The sequence below is a fragment of the Bufo bufo genome, chromosome 4 (genome assembly GCF_905171765.1).
Source record: "Bufo bufo chromosome 4, aBufBuf1.1, whole genome shotgun sequence".
In the NCBI taxonomy this organism is placed as follows: Eukaryota; Metazoa; Chordata; class Amphibia; order Anura; family Bufonidae; genus Bufo; species Bufo bufo.
The window spans coordinates 440,333,472-440,349,779 of record NC_053392.1 but is presented as its reverse complement, the minus strand read 5'-3'; the positions used below and the strand labels follow the sequence as shown (position 1 = coordinate 440,349,779).

General features: G+C 41.9%; 1 protein-coding gene across 1 annotated transcript in view; it reads left to right on the top strand.

The window, feature by feature from the left end:
* NOX3 (NADPH oxidase 3) overlaps positions 1-16,308 on the top strand; it is a 123,118-nt gene that overhangs the window by 82,474 nt on the left and 24,336 nt on the right. Inside the window, exon 7 of the mRNA XM_040427287.1 lies at positions 6,801-6,930. Within this exon, the coding sequence (XP_040283221.1) occupies positions 6,801-6,930 (130 nt within the window). The remainder of the gene's footprint in view (positions 1-6,800; positions 6,931-16,308) is intronic.

Below are 16,308 nucleotides of genomic sequence, written 5' to 3'. Positions count from 1 at the left end.
TTTTAACCCCTAACAGGTATACAGGGAGTGCAGAATTATTAGGCAAGTTGTATTTTTGAGGATTAATTTTATTATTGAACAACAACCATGTTCTCAATGAACCCAAAAAACTCATTAATATCAAAGCTGAATATTTTTGGAAGTAGTTTTTAGTTTGTTTTTAGTTTTAGCTATTTTAGGGGGATATCTGTGTGTGCAGGTGACTATTACTGTGCATAATTATTAGGCAACTTAACAAAAAACAAATATATATACCCATTTCAATTATTTATTTTTACCAGTGAAACCAATATAACATCTCAACATTCACAAATATACATTTCTGACATTCAAAAACAAAACAAAAACAAATCAGTGACCAATATAGCCACCTTTCTTTGCAAGGACACTCAAAAGCCTGCCATCCATGGATTCTGTCAGTGTTTTGATCTGTTCACCATCAACATTGCGTGCAGCAGCAACCACAGCCTCCCAGACACTGTTCAGAGAGGTGTACTGTTTTCCCTCCTTGTAAATCTCACATTTGATGATGGACCACAGGTTCTCAATGGGGTTCAGATCAGGTGAACAAGGAGGCCATGTCATTAGATTTTCTTCTTTTATACCCTTTCTTGCCAGCCACGCTGTGGAGTACTTGGACGCGTGTGATGGAGCATTGTCCTGCATGAAAATCATGTTTTTCTTGAAGGATGCAGACTTCTTCCTGTACCACTGCTTGAAGAAGGTGTCTTCCAGAAACTGGCAGTAGGACTGGGAGTTGAGCTTGACTCCATCCTCAACCCGAAAAGGCCCCACAAGCTCATCTTTGATGATACCAGCCCAAACCAGTACTCCACCTCCACCTTGCTGACGTCTGAGTCGGACTGGAGCTCTCTGCCCTTTACCAATCCAGCCACGGGCCCATCCATCTGGCCCATCAAGACTCACTCTCATTTCATCAGTCCATAAAACCTTAGAAAAATCAGTCTTGAGATATTTCTTGGCCCAGTCTTGACGTTTCAGCTTGTGTGGCTTGTTCACTGGTGGTCGTCTTTCAGCCTTTCTTACCTTGGCCATGTCTCTGAGTATTGCACACCTTGTGCTTTTGGGCACTCCAGTGATGTTGCAGCTCTGAAATATGGCTAAACTGGTGGCAAGTGGCATCTTGGCAGCTGCACGCTTGACTTTTCTCAGTTCATGGGCAGTTATTTTGCGCCTTGGTTTTTCCACACGCTTTTTGCGACCCTGTTGACTATTTTGAATGAAACGCTTGATTGTTCGATGATCACGCTTCAGAAGCTTTGCAATTTTAAGAGTGCTGCATCCCTCTGCAAGATATCTCACTATTTTTGACTTTTCTGAGCCTGTCAAGTCCTTCTTTTGACCCATTTTGCCAAATGAAAGAAAGTTGCCTAATAATTATGCACACCTAATATAGGGTGTTGATGTCATTAGACCACACCCCTTCTCATTACAGAGATGCACATCACCTAATATGCTTAATTGGTAGTAGGCTTTCGAGCCTATACAGCTTAGAGTAAGACAACATGCATAAAGAGGATGATGTGGTCAAAATACTCATTTGCCTAATAATTCTGCACGCAGTGTATTAGACGCTGTTTTAATAACAGCGTCTAATATACCTGCTACCTGGTCCTCTGGTGGTCCCCTTTGTTTGGATCGACCACCAGAGGACACAGGTAGCTCAGTAATATGTTGCACCAAGCACCACTACACTACACCCCCCCCCTGTCACTTATTAACCCCTTATTCACCCTTGATCACCCCATATAGACTCCCTGATCACCCCCCTGTCATTGATTACCCCCCTGTCATTGATCACCCCCCCTGTAAAGCTCCATTCAGATGTCCGCATGATTTTTACGGATCCACTGATAGATGGATCGGATCCGCAAAACGCATACGGACGTCTGAATGGAGCCTTACAGGGGCGTGATCAATGACTGTGGTGATCACCCCATATAGACTCCCTGATCACCCCCCTGTCATTGATTACCCCCCTGTCATTGATCACCCCCCTGTAAAGCTCCATTCAGATGTCCGCATGATTTTTACGGATCCACTGATAGATGGATCGGATCCGCAAAACGCATACGGACGTCTGAATGGAGCCTTACAGGGGCGTGATCAATGACTGTGGTGATCACCCCATATAGACTCCCTGATCACCCCCCTGTCATTGATTACCCCCCTGTCATTGATCACCCCCCTGTAAAGCTCCATTCAGATGTCCGCATGATTTTTACGGATCCACTGATAGATGGATCGGATCCGCAAAACACATACAGGCATCTCCCTGGAGCCTTCCAGGGGGGGGTGATCACCCCATATAGGCTCCCTGATCACCCCCCTGTCATTGATAACCCCCCCTGTCTTTGATCACCCCCCCTGTCAGACTGCATTCAGATGTCCGTATGATTTTTACGGATTCACGGATACATGGATCGGATCCGCAAAACACATACGGACATCTGAATGGAGCCTTATAGGGGGGTGATCAATGACAGGGGGGTGATCACCCCATATAGACTCCCTGATCACCCCCCTGTCATTGATCACCCCCCTGTCATTGATCACCCCTCTGTAAGGCTCCATTCAGACATTTTTTTGGCCCAAGTTAGCGGAAATTATTATTTTTTTCTTACAAAGTCTCATATTCCACTAACTTGTGTCAAAAAATAAAATCTCACATGAAGTCACCCTACCCCTCACGGAATCCAAATGCGTAAAACTTTTTAGACATTTATATTCCAGACTTCTTCTCACGCTTTAGGGCCCCTAGAATGCCAGGGCAGTATAAATACCCCACATGTGACCCCATTTCGGAAAGAAGACACCCCCAGGTATTCCGTGAGGGGCATATTGAGTCCATGAAAGATTTAAATTTTTGTCCCAAGTTAGCGGAAAGGGAGACTTTGTGAGAAAAAAATAAATAAAATCAATTTCCGCTAACTTGTGCCAAAAAAAAAAATTTCTATGAACTCGCCATGCCCCTCATTGAATACCTTGGGGTGTCTTCTTTCCAAAATGGGGTCACATGTGGGGTATTTATACTGCCCTGGCATTTTAGGGGCCCTAAAGCGTGAGAAGAAGTCTGGGATCCAAATGTCTAAAAATGCCCTCATAAAAGGAATGTGGGCCCCTTTGCGCATCTAGGCTGCAAAAAAGTGTCACACATCTGGTATCGCCGTACTCAGGAGAAGTTGGGCAATGTGTTTTGGGGTGTCATTTTACATATACCCATGCTGGGTGAGAGAAATATCTTGGCAAAAGACAACTTTTCCCATTTTTTTATACAAAGTTGGCATTTGACCAAGATATTAATCTCACCCAGCATGGGTATATGTAAAATGACACCCCAAAACACATTCCCCAACTTCTCCTGAATACGGCGATACCACATGTGTGGCACTTTTTTGCAGCCTAGGTGGGCAAAGGGGCCCACATTCCAAAGAGCACCTTTCGGATTTCACCGGTCATTTTTTACACATTTTGATTTCAAACTACTTACCACACATTTGGGCCCCTAGAATGCCAGGGCAGTATAACTACCCCACAAGTGACCCCATTTTGGAAAGAAGACACCCCAAGGTATTCGCTGATGGGCATAGTGAGTTCATAGACGTTTTTATTTTTTGTCACAAGTTAGTGGAATATGAGACTTTGTAAGAAAAAAAAATCAAAAAAAAAAATCATCATTTTCCACTAACTTGTGACAAAAAATAAAAAGTTCTATGAACTCACTATGCCCATCAGCGAATACCTTAGGGTGTCTACTTTCCGAAATGGGGTCATTTGTGGGGGTTTTCTATTGTCTGCACATTGTAGAACCTCAGGAAACATGACAGGTGCTCAGAAAGTCAGAGCTGCTTCAAAAAGCGGAAATTCACATTTTTGTACCATAGTTTGTAAACGCTATAACTTTTACCCAAACCATTTTTTTTTTACCCAAACATTTTTTTTTAATCAAAGACATGTAGAACAATAAATTTAGAGCAAAATTTATATATGGATGTCGTTTTTTTTGCAAAATTTTACAACTGAAAGTGAAAAATGTCATTTTTTTGCAAAAAAATCGTTAAATTTCGATTAATAACAAAAAAAGTAAAAATGTCAGCAGCAATGAAATACCACCAAATGAAAGCTCTATTAGTGAGAAGAAAAGGAGGTAAAATTCATTTGGGTGGTAAGTTGCATGACCGAGCAATAAACCGCTAAAGTTGTGGAGTGCCAATTTGTAAAAAAGGGCCTGGTCTTTAGGGGGTATAAACCTGTGGTCCTTAAGTGGTTAAAGGAAAAATACGTTGATTCCAATTTTCACGGTGTCAACAAATCCTAAAAAAGTTGGGACAAGTAGCAATAAGAGCCTGGAAAAAGTAAATTTGAGCATAACGAAGAGCTGGAAGACCAATTAACACTAATTAGGTCAATTGGCAACATGATTGGGTATAAAAAGAGCTTCTCAGAGTGGCAGTGTCTCTCAGAAGCCAAGATGGGTAGAGGATCACCAATTCCCACAATGTTGTGCAGAAAGATAGTGGAGCAATATCAGAAAGGTGTTACCCAGCGAAAAATTGCAAAGACTTTGCATCTATCATCATCAACTGTGCATAACATCATCCGAAGATTCAGAGAATCTGGAACAATCTCTGTGCGTAAGGGTCAAGGCCGTAAAACCATACAGGATGCCCGTGATCTCCGGGCCCTTAAACGACACTGCACCACAAACAGGAATGCTACTGTAAAGGAAATCACAGAATGGGCTCAGGAATACTTCCAGAAACCATTGTCAGTGAACACAATCCACCGTGCCATCCGCCGTTGCCAGCTGAAACTCTACAGTGCAAAGAAGAAGCCATTTCTAAGCAAGATCCACAAGCTCAGGCGTTTTCACTGGGCCAGGGATCATTTAAAATGGAGTGTGGCAAAATGGAAGACTGTTCTGTGGTAAGACGAGTCACGATTCAAAGTTCTTTTTGGAAATCTGGGACCCCATGTCATCCGGACCAAAGAGGACAAGGACAACCCAAGTTGTTATCAACGCTCAGTTCAGAAGCCTGCATCTCTGATGGTATGGGGTTGCATGAGTGCGTGTGGCATGGGCAGCTTGCATGTCTGGAAAGGCACCATCAATGCAGAAAAATATATTCAGGTTCTAGAACAACATATGCTCCCATCCAGACGTCATCTCTTTCAGGGAAGACCCTGCATTTTTCAACAAGATAATGCCAGACCACATTCTGCATCAATCACAACATCATGGCTGGAGAAGGATCCGGGTACTGAAATGGCCAGTCTGCAGTCTAGATCTTTCACCTATAGAGAACATTTGGCGCATCATAAAGAGGAAGGTGCAACAAAGAAGGCCCGAGACGATTGAACAGTTAGAGGCCTGTATTAGACAAGAATGGGAGAGCATTCCTATTTCTAAACTTGAGAAACTCGTCTCCTCGGTCCCCAGACGTCTGTTGAGTGTTGTAAGAAGAAGGGGAGATGCCACACAGTGGTGAAAATGGCCTTGTCCCAACTTTTTGGGGATTTGTTGACACCATGAAATTCTGATTCAACATATTTTTCCCTTAAAATGGTACATTTTCTCAGTTTAAACTTTTGTTCCGTGATTTATGTTCTATTCTGAATAAAATATTAGAAGTTGGCACATCCACATCATTTCATTCAGTTTTTATTCACGATTTGTATAGTGTCCCAACTATCTATTATTGGGAACAGGCTATACCAAACTCAATGGGCTCTTATATGCCCCAGATTTTTTTCCATTACGCTATTCACTGTATGGGATAAATATTTAAATAGTATGGACCTTTTGGAAGGTAGCAATGCTAATAAAATCTTGTTATTTTTAATATGGGGAAAAGAGGGTGATTTTATATTTTTAAAAGCTTTTGTAAACTTTTTTTTACACTTATATGAAGTCCCCTTAGGGACTTAAACATATGAATATCTGATTGCTTCTTCCATAGACTGCAATGAATTACCAGAGGTCGATTTGCTATGTTCCTATGGAACCCTGCCACAGGCAGCCCTCCATTGGAAAATCGCTGTGGCAGGCCAGAGGCTACCACAAACAAATGTCTCCCTTAATCTTACCCCAGTGGAACAATTACGGCCCTAGGAGTGCAGTGCTCATGGGGTTTTACCGCTCAAATGTGGTGGTCACAATTCACCAAGACTTCTGAAGCGTTAAATGTGACTGGAGTTATCGCCAAACAAGGACATTGCCTCTGTGTGTCTGCTGTGAAAAACAGCAGAAACCCCAGCCTCCAAGACATTCTTTGTGTTAGAGTTACGGAGAACGGCTACAGAAAAACTGTTGAAATTTTTTAATAAAGGGCATCTGAAAAAAAGTGATTAAGTATAAAACACAGTACATACAAAGTTTTTTTTGGGTCAGTGGAGCATTTAAAAAAAAAAAAACTGCATGATCAGGATGTGGTGTGTTTTTAGGCATATTTCTCATAGGCATCTCAATTGGCTTTGAAAAATACCAGTAAAAAATGCAACAAAATGGAGCTGCATAAAAAATGCAATTTTTTTTAAATGCTTTTTTTTTTTCTTACAGTTTAAAACAATAACATTGTGTAAAGATGTATGGATCTTTCCAAACTGCTATATCATTTATGGCAAAATTATAAATCAACACTACATCCAGCTCTAATGAACATTTCCTTGTGTAACAAAATCTGGTATAATAAACTTTATATAATAAGAGTATATTGATAACTGTTTGCCTGTCTGCCTGTCTTCATAATTAAAGTTTAACATTTGTGTTATCTTCCCAGACAGATGGTTCGTGGCCAGACATCAGAAAGTATGTTATTACATAATCTTTCATATTGTAAAGACCATTACTATGAGTGGGGTGAAACTGAACAATGTCCTATACCAAGATTTTCTGGTAACAAACCAGCGGTAAGAATACTTGTTTCAAATTCCAGTATGTAATGTGTGCATGATGAGAAATCACAATGAAACACAATGGGGCACATTTATTAAGACGAGGCGAATCTCCTTGCACTTCGTGGTAACGAATCGATTTTCCTGAAATGGTGGTAAAAAAACAAAAACAAACATACTCACCATACGAAAACTCATTAGTGATAAAGTCATCATGTCCGACCAGCGTGATGACATGTCGTGCACGGTTTCTTCAATTAAGATGGCCGCGATTGCCTCTCCACGATCAAATGGATGAGGTGAGTATTTACTTTTTTAACCCCTGATTAACCCTTGATGCGACCCTCAATGTGACTCTAAGATGCCACGATCAGTGTTGAATGTGGCATCTGCGATTGCCGTTCCCTGTCATTGCACCCTCTACATAAAAGGGAATGCGATTTGTGACTAAATACTTCGTAACAATTCGATTTTCGTTTAGAAGTTCAGTAAAGCAGCTGAATCAATTTTTTTTTATATTTTGCTCATCACTAGTAATAAGTAAGTGCATTTGTCAATAATGTACGTTTTTTTAAGTTCAATAGCAGAAAAAAGGTAGCTGGATGCTTTAGAGTCTTTCTGAAAGGATTTAATTGTGCTCACCTACTAGCAATGTATAGCCAAAATGGTCTCCTTACAGCAATAAAATGAAGTGTTTAAATGAATTGACTTCGGATCTATGATCTGAAGCTCGAGTCGCTAAAGCGTTGTCAGATTGAGTCCTCTTTTCAATAATTGGAATGTTTGAATTTCCAGATTTTTCTCTCCCTGCTGGTCTTAAAATTAAATGTATTGCGACATTTAAGTCCATGATACTGTGTTCTGGTCCTGAGAAGTGTTTGCTCACTGGTGTGTCCAATTTTTCTTTTTTTGTGTGCCTAAGTAAATTCATTCTTGAATGTAGATTTTGCATGGTTTCTCAAACATAGATGTTGTCATTGGGGCACTTTATGCATTGTATCATGTACTAGAATCTCTGCCTGATAGAACGTTAAAGAGAAAAAAAATTAAAAGTCTTTATTGAAGAGATATCTATAAAAAAGGGCAAAATGGCCCTGATAAATCTTGACAGGCAAACAGGATACACCAGATGTACAGGGGGACTGAAATATATATGCCTTCTACATGAAGTGCATCCTAAATGAGCCGCCTGTGCAGCCCTATCATTGGATAGACTCACTTTTGTTTTAGCAGTGAGTAAAAGTCATCCTCAGGGCTTGTCCAGACTAGAAGCAGGTTATCAATGTACCGGAAGTTGATAAAAATCCCCCCTTCAGTTTAGCCATGAACAGTTTGGCATATTGTGATGACATTTTACTGTTCATGTTGCTTCTCATATATTAAAGGTATATGTCGTTTCCAAATGAAAAGTAATTATGGTGGAGCACAAACTTGATTAGTTTTAAGGTTGGCTCTGTGGATATGTTGTTCTTTTGAAGATAGTGCTGGCATGGGGCTATGCCATCCTTATGGGGAATGTATGAGTATAGTGGTTGCCAATATTGCATCCTCTGGTAGTGGACCTAGGGGTAAGAGTCTGTAGAGAATGTCTGTGGTGTGCTAGACATAACAGAGTGTCAGTTTAACCAAATGTTTTAGAATGTTTTCCACCCAGCCAGAAATATTCTCACTTATTCTCAATAACCTAAATAATTGGTCTTCCTGGGTTACCTTTATATTGTTTAGGTAACATGTAAAAGGTACTCATTTTGGGATTGTCTTGTATCAGTTGCAGTAGAGTGGATGATGTGGGATGATGTGGGATTAAACCCATTTTGTGGGGCCTTTTTTGAGCAGGGTGCAGTGTCAAACTGGGCTGTCTGGGCTGCCCAATACGGACACGTCCAAATATTACCTGCTACAAGATGATTGACTATGGGGTCCCTGCAGCAACTTTGAGAAGGCAGGTTCCTGGGAAGGAGGATACTGGCTGTAGTTTCTTAAGGTGCTGTACACTGCCTATCAATATGTATTGCAGTAAGTCTACTGTGTTATGTGCCACTTGTACAGGGGATGGATGACAAGAGGCCCACCTTGCTCAGGGGCCCACTGAGGGATTCACCTGTATCCCTGTGGGCCAGTCCGAGCCTGGCAGGGTGTAATATTTTGTGTCTGAGCACCTACTAGATGGAGACAAATTGGTGTTCTTCCTTGCTTTTTAACCTCTTAAAGGGGTTTATCAACCATAGAAACTGATGGCATATAGCATACATTTCTGGTTGGTGGGGTTGTAGCTGCTAGGCACCATATTGAATTTATATAGAGCTGTATTAAATTTTTCCATCCTTCCTTGGAAAAAAAATTCAGCTATATGATACCTCTTGCATGTGCAGCCTATTTCAGTCCCCACTACAGCATCTCAATCAGATTTTGAGCCAGACTTGATTACTAAGGAGAGAGCCATTTTTTCAAGTCATTCCTTGGGTTATTTACTGGTATGTTTGGAGTCTTTGTCATGTTGCGTGGTCAACTTTTAAATGCGCTTCGACAGTAGGTATCATAATATTCTTGAGCACCCTCTGATTCAATGAAGAGTTCATAGTTTTTTTTATGATGGTGAGCTACCCTGACCCAAACCATAACAATTTTAACATCATACTTTAGAGTAGGTATCAGGTTTTTACAGTGAAATATTGTCTTTTTTTGTTGTCAAACATGCATTTTGGTGCTGTCACCACATAACTGTCACATACAACTTTGGCAAAATTCAGAAATCACCACACTTGGGGTATAGCCAAACCTTTAATACTTTTTCTCTTTTTGTGATCCATAGCTGATTTTGGTTTCAAAAACTACATAAGAGATTCTGACTGCGTTGCCATCCCGAAAGGATGTTCACCCAGATTTTCATATTTTTTTACTTTGTAACAAATACACAAGCCAAAGATACGATATAAATCAATGTTTGTTTGTTTTACAGCTGAACATTCTGACTCTGTGAAACATCCGTCAAATAAATGAAAGTAAATAATTTTGATTAATGCCATATATTTTTAAAATATGGAATCACTAAATCACTAAAGAAAAATTGAATTAACAATATCCAAATTAGTACTTTTTGGTCCTTTTGGTACTTTGGGCTTTTGCGACAGATCAAATTCTTTAAGTCATGAATTTCACAAATGATAAATATTTTACATAAAGCTGGATCCATCTTTCTATAAGACTGGTTGACAAATAAGCTTTGCAGTACCTTGTCATGGACCATTTTTTTTTTAAATTCTTACTATAAATTTTCAATCAGATTGAGATATGGTCCATGCCATTAAGTTGATATGCACTTCCCAAAGAAAAGCTTTAACCTGCTTTATTCTGTGGCAAGATTTATTATTATTATTATCCTGAAAAATGGCTTCATTATCACTAGGCTTATTTTCTATTGATGAAATGGTTAAAGGGGTTGTCCCCCATTTTCCCCCAGACAGCTCCTCTGATATGAGCATTGGAGCCTTTCGTGAATCGCGTAGGGCAAAGGCTTTCTTAGGACATCTAGTGACGTACCTGGCTCTCCATGGGGAAAGCTAGGTAGAGGTTTCCGCCTAGCAGTGAGCCCAGTGACCCCACCAGCACTAATGAGCAGGCTTCAGCACTGCCCTATCCTGTAAAATGGCTAGGGCAACATTACAGCCTGCCCATCAGTGCCGATGATGTGACTGGCAACACTGATAGGCGGAAACCTCTGACTAGTAGTGTTAAAAACACAAACAGCCCTTGCTCTGCACGATCTAGCGCAGGGCAAGGGAGAGCATCAGAGCATGCTCCAATGCTAATATCAGGGGGGCCGGAGGGGTGAAAATGGGGGTATGTCGTCATTCAGCTCTGAACCCAGTCAACCCCTTTAAAGTGCCCACTATTTCTATGTACACTTGTGCATGAACTATTGAGGTAACAATTGCCATGTCCCCTGGTCATTTAAACATGATATGCAACTCCATAGCATAAATAAGTCGGGAAGTTTGATTGTTTTCCTCAAGCAGGCTTCTTTATACATTTCAGTAGAATGGCAAACAAAAGTTCAGCATCATTTCCTTGACAGATTTGTGAGCCATCCCTGGATATCATCCAGTCTTCTACACTCCATGATTGCTTCACTTTAGTCCACTGGCACCTGTTTTTCTTATGTTTCTGTGTTTATTGCTGGCTTTTCTAAACCTAAGGCCTCTTTCACAAGGGCATCGCATGTGAGGGCCGGACAAGATGCGTGTGCGTTGCGGGAAAATGCATGTTTTTTTCACGCAAGTGTAAAGCTTTTAAATGCGTTTTGCACGCGTGTGAGAAAAATCGGCATGTTTGGTACCCAGACCCAAACCCGTACTTTTTCACAGAAGTTTGGGTTTGGGATCAGTGTTGTGTAGATTTTATTATTTTCCCTTATAACATGGTTATAAGGTAAAATAATAACATTCTTTATACAGAATGCTTAGTAAAATGTCCATTGAGGGGTAAAAAATAATAAACCAATTTAACTCACCCCATCCCCTTGATCACGTAGCGGATCTCCTCTTCTTTCTACTTTCTTCAGGACCTGGCTAAAGGACCTTTGATGACGTCACTGCGCTCATCACGATGGTAATGGATCATATTATGGACCATGTGATGAGTGCAGTGACGTCACCACAGGTCCTTTTCATTAACCACCTCAGCCCCCATAGCTTAAACACCCTGAAAGACCAGGCCACTTTTTACACTTCTGACCTACACTACTTTCACCGTTTATTGCTCGGTCATGCAAATTACCACCCAAATGAATTTTACCTCCTTTTCTTCTCACTAATAGAGATTTCATTTGGTGGTATTTCATTGCTGCTGACATTTTTACTTTTTTTGTTATTAATCGAAATTTAATGCTTTTTTTGCAAAAAAATGACATTTTTCACTTTCAGTTTTAATATTTTGCAAAAAAAACGAGATCCATATATAAATTTTGCTCTAAATTTTTTGTTCTACATGTCTTTGATAAAAAAAAAAATGTTTGGGTAAAAAAAAAAATGGTTTGGGTAAAAGTTATAGCGTTTACAAACTATGGTACAAAAATGTGAATTTCCGCTTTTTGAAGCAGCTCTGACTTTCTGAGCACCTGTCATGTTTCCTGAGGTTCTACAATGGCCAGACAGTACAAACACCCCACAAATGACCCCATTTCGGAAAGTAGACACCCTAAGGTATTCGCTGATGGGCATAGTGAGTTCATAGAACTTTTTATTTTTTGTCACAAGTTAGCGGAAAATTATGATTTTTTTCTTTTTTTTATTACAAAGTCTCATATTCCACTAACTTGTGACAAAAAATAAAAACTTCCATGAACTCACTATGCCCATCAGTGAATACCTTGGGGTGTCTTCTTTCCAAAATGGGGTCACTTGTGGGGTAGTTATACTGCCCTGGCATTCTAGGGGCCCAAATGTGTGGTAAGGAGTTTGAAATCAAATTCTGTAAAAAATGGCCAGTGAAATCCGAAAGGTGCTCTTTGGAATGTGGGCCCCTTTGCCCACCTAGGCTGCAAAAAAGTGTCACACATGTGGTATCTCCGTATTCAGGAGAAGTTGGGGAATGTGTTTTGGGGTGTCATTTTACATATACCCATGCTGGGTGAGAGAAATATCTTGGCAAAAGACAACTTTTCCCATTTTTTTTATACAAAGTTGGCATTTGACCAAGATATTTATCTCACCCAGCATGGGTATATGTAAAATGACACCCCAAAACACATTCCCCAACTTCTCCTGAATACGGAAATACCACGTGTGACACTTTTTTGCAGCCTAGGTGGGCAAAGGGGCCCAAATTCCTTTTAGGAGGGCATTTTTAGACATTTGGATACCGGACTTCTTCTCACGCTTTGGGGCCCCTAAAATGCCAGGGCAGTATAAATACCCCACATCTGACCCCATTTTGGAAAGAAGACACCCCAAGGTATTCAATGAGGGGCATGGCGAGTTCATAGAAAAAAAAAAATTTGGGCACAAGTTAGCGGAAATTGATTTTTTTGATTTTTTTCTCACAAAGTCTCCCTTTCCGCTAACTTGGGACAAAAATTTCAATCTTTCATGGACTCAATATGCCCCTCAGCGAATACCTTGGGGTGTCTTCCTTCCAAAATGGTGTTATTTGTGGGGTGTTTGTACTGCCCTGGCATTTGAGGGTCTCCGCAATCATTACATGTATGCCCAGCATTAGGAGTTTCTGCTATTCTCCTTATATTGAGCATACGGGTAATGAGATTTTTTTTTTCAATGTGGATGAAAAAATCTCTGCCAAAAAAAAATAAAGAGGGGAAAGGCGTCTGCGAGGACATAGGAGCTCCGCCCAACATCCATACCCACTTAGCTCGTATGCCCTGGCAAACCAGATTTCTCCATTCACATCAATCGATTTGGATGAATAAATCATTGCCGGGATTTTTTTTATTTTTTTTCTATATACAAAGTGTTTGCCAAAGCATAGGAACACCGCCACCTCCTCAGCTCATATGCCTCGGCAAACGTATCTTTTACTGCAGAGGAGAAATCTCGTCTTGCAGCGCCGCATACACCGACTTGCGTGTAATCTGACAGCAGCGCAATGCTTCTGTCAGAATGCACATCAGTGCTGCAGCTAGTCGATCGGTTGGTTCACCTGGAAGGTAAAAAAAAAAAAAAAAAAATGAAAAAACCAGGCCACAACACAATAATTTTATTAACTTTGGAAGAGAACATATAAACTTTAACTTTTTGAACTGAACATTAACCTTTTTGCTTACTGGTGTTTTTTTTTTTTTTTTTTACCTTTATAGAACAAACCTCTCCTTCCCCATGGGTCAATGTGCAAAGCGCAAATCGCCCAAAGATGTGACGAAGTACGTTATGCACTTTGTCCCATGTGAAAGGAGACGTTTGCAGCAGCTGTGAGTGAATGGGCCCTAATAGCCCTGTGTGCCTGTCCTGGTGAGATGTGATCCCTATGCTAGGTGTACCTGTGTGTGGTACTTCCGGAAACACTCTCCTAAGCATAAGGCAGGGTGGTCAGGACAGTCAGGACAGAAATAGCAGGTGTCACGCCTTATTCCACTCCTGCTACAGACACAACATCTTTTTCGGGGTGACGGTTGGGTTGAGGTACCAGCAACGACATTGGGGAAATGTCGCTCGTGTAGACGGCTAACTACACTGGTGGATGGGGCCACGGAACCTTCTGGATACAGGAGGTTCTCGATGATCTCTTCCTGGAATTTGAGGAAGGATCGTGTTCTCCCAGCCTTACTGTAGAGAACAAAACTATTATACAGAGCCAATTGAATCAAATATACAGACACCTTCTTATACCAGCGTCTGGTTCTGCGGGAAACTAAATATGGAGACAACATCTGGTCATTGAAGTCCACCCCTCCCATGAGCAAATTATAGTTGTGGACTGAGAAGGGCTTTTCAATGACACGGGTTGCTCGCTCAATTTGGATTGTCGTGTCTGCGTGAATGGAGGAGAGCATGTAAACGTCAAGCTTGTCTCTCCATTTCACCGCGAGCAGTTCTTCGTTACACAAGGCAGCCCTCTCCCCCCTTGCAAGACAGGTGGTAACGAGCCATTGGGGGAAGCCCCGGCGACTAGGTCGCACGGTGCCACAGGCGCAAATCCGTTCTAGAAACAAATGCCTAAAGAGGGCCACACTTGTGTAGAAATTGTCCACATAAAGATGGTACCCCTTGCCGAATAAGGGTGACACCAAGTCCCAGACTGTCTTCCCACTGCTCCCCAGGTAGTCAGGGCAACCGACCGGCTCCAGGGTCTGATCTTTTCCCTCATAGACACGAAATTTGTGGGTATAGCCTGTGGCCCTTTCACAGAGCTTATACAATTTGACCCCATACCGGGCACGCTTGCTTGGGATGTATTGTTTGAAGCCAAGGCGCCCGGTAAAATGTATTAGGGACTCGTCTATGCAGATGTTTTGCTCGGGGGTATACAAATCTGCAAATTTCTGGTTGAAATGGTCTATGAGGGGCCGAATTTTGTGGAGCCGGTCAAAAGCTGGGTGGCCTCTGGGACGGGAGGTGGTGTTGTCGCTAAAATGCAGGAAACGCAGGATGGTCTCAAATCGTGTCCTGGACATAGCAGCAGAGAACATGGGCATGTGATGAATTGGGTTCGTGGACCAATATGACCGCAATTCATGCTTTTTAGCCTGTCTGTGCGGTGGCTGCGACGGGGTAACTACTGCACGTGCCACCGTACCAGCTTCAACTGCCCTTCTGGTGCTCGCTACTTCACCATGTTGTACGGCAGTGCTGGTACTAGGTCCAGGAAGGGCTGCGCTGCTGGTGTATGCCTCACCACGTGATCCGGCAGCGACAGCCCCACTCTGCTGCTCTTGAAGCGGATCCTGCGCAACCTGTGGTCTAGCGACACGGGGCCGGGTACGCCTGGTGCTATCAGGGACCTCAGCCTCCTCGTCCGAACTTTGGGTCAGAGAGCCACTGCTTTCTACAGGTTCATATTCTGACCTGCTAGATTCGTCAGATGAGGGTTCCCACTCCTCATCCGACTGGGTCAGAATCCTGTAGGCCTCTTCAGAAGAATACCCCCTGTTTGACATTTTGGACTACTAAATTTAGGGGTATTCCCTGAGACTACCCAAGAAAAAAAGCAAGCCTGTCTTACAAAGGGGAGGCTAGCGAAGTACCGGAGGCCGCTGCGGTTGATAAAAAATATCAAAACTGATTTTTTTATCGCCGCAGCGCGTGTAAAGTGAATGTGCAGTGATCAAAAAATATATATTTTTTGTCACTGCGGCGGGGCGGGCGTGGGTGAACGCACGTGTGGGCGACCGATCAGGCCTGATCGGGCAAACACTGCGTTTTGGGTGGAGGGCAAGCTAAGGTGACACTAATACAATTATAGATTTGACCGTGATCAGTTTTGATCATTTACAGATACTATAAAAGTACAAATGCTGATTAGCGATACGCTAAACAGCGAATAAGTGACTGCGGTGCGGTGGGCTGGGCGCTAACTCACGCTAAACTACCTAACCAAGGGGCCTAAACTATCCCTAAAACCTAACAGTCAATACCAGTGAAAAAAAAAAAGTGACAGTTTACACTGATCACTTTTTTTCCTTTCACTAGTGTTCGACAGGGGCGATCAAAGGGGTGATCAAAGGGTTAATTGGGGTGCAGGGGGGTGATCTGGGGCTACAGTGTACTGTTGGTGCTACTCACAGTTCAGTCTGCTCCTCTGCTGGATCCAACCGACGAAAAGGACCAGCAGAGGAGCAGACAAGCCATATAACAGATCATATTTACTAATATGATCTGTTATATGGCTTGTGATTAGTTTTTTTGAAAATCGCCAGCCAATGATCGTTGCTGGCAGGCTGGT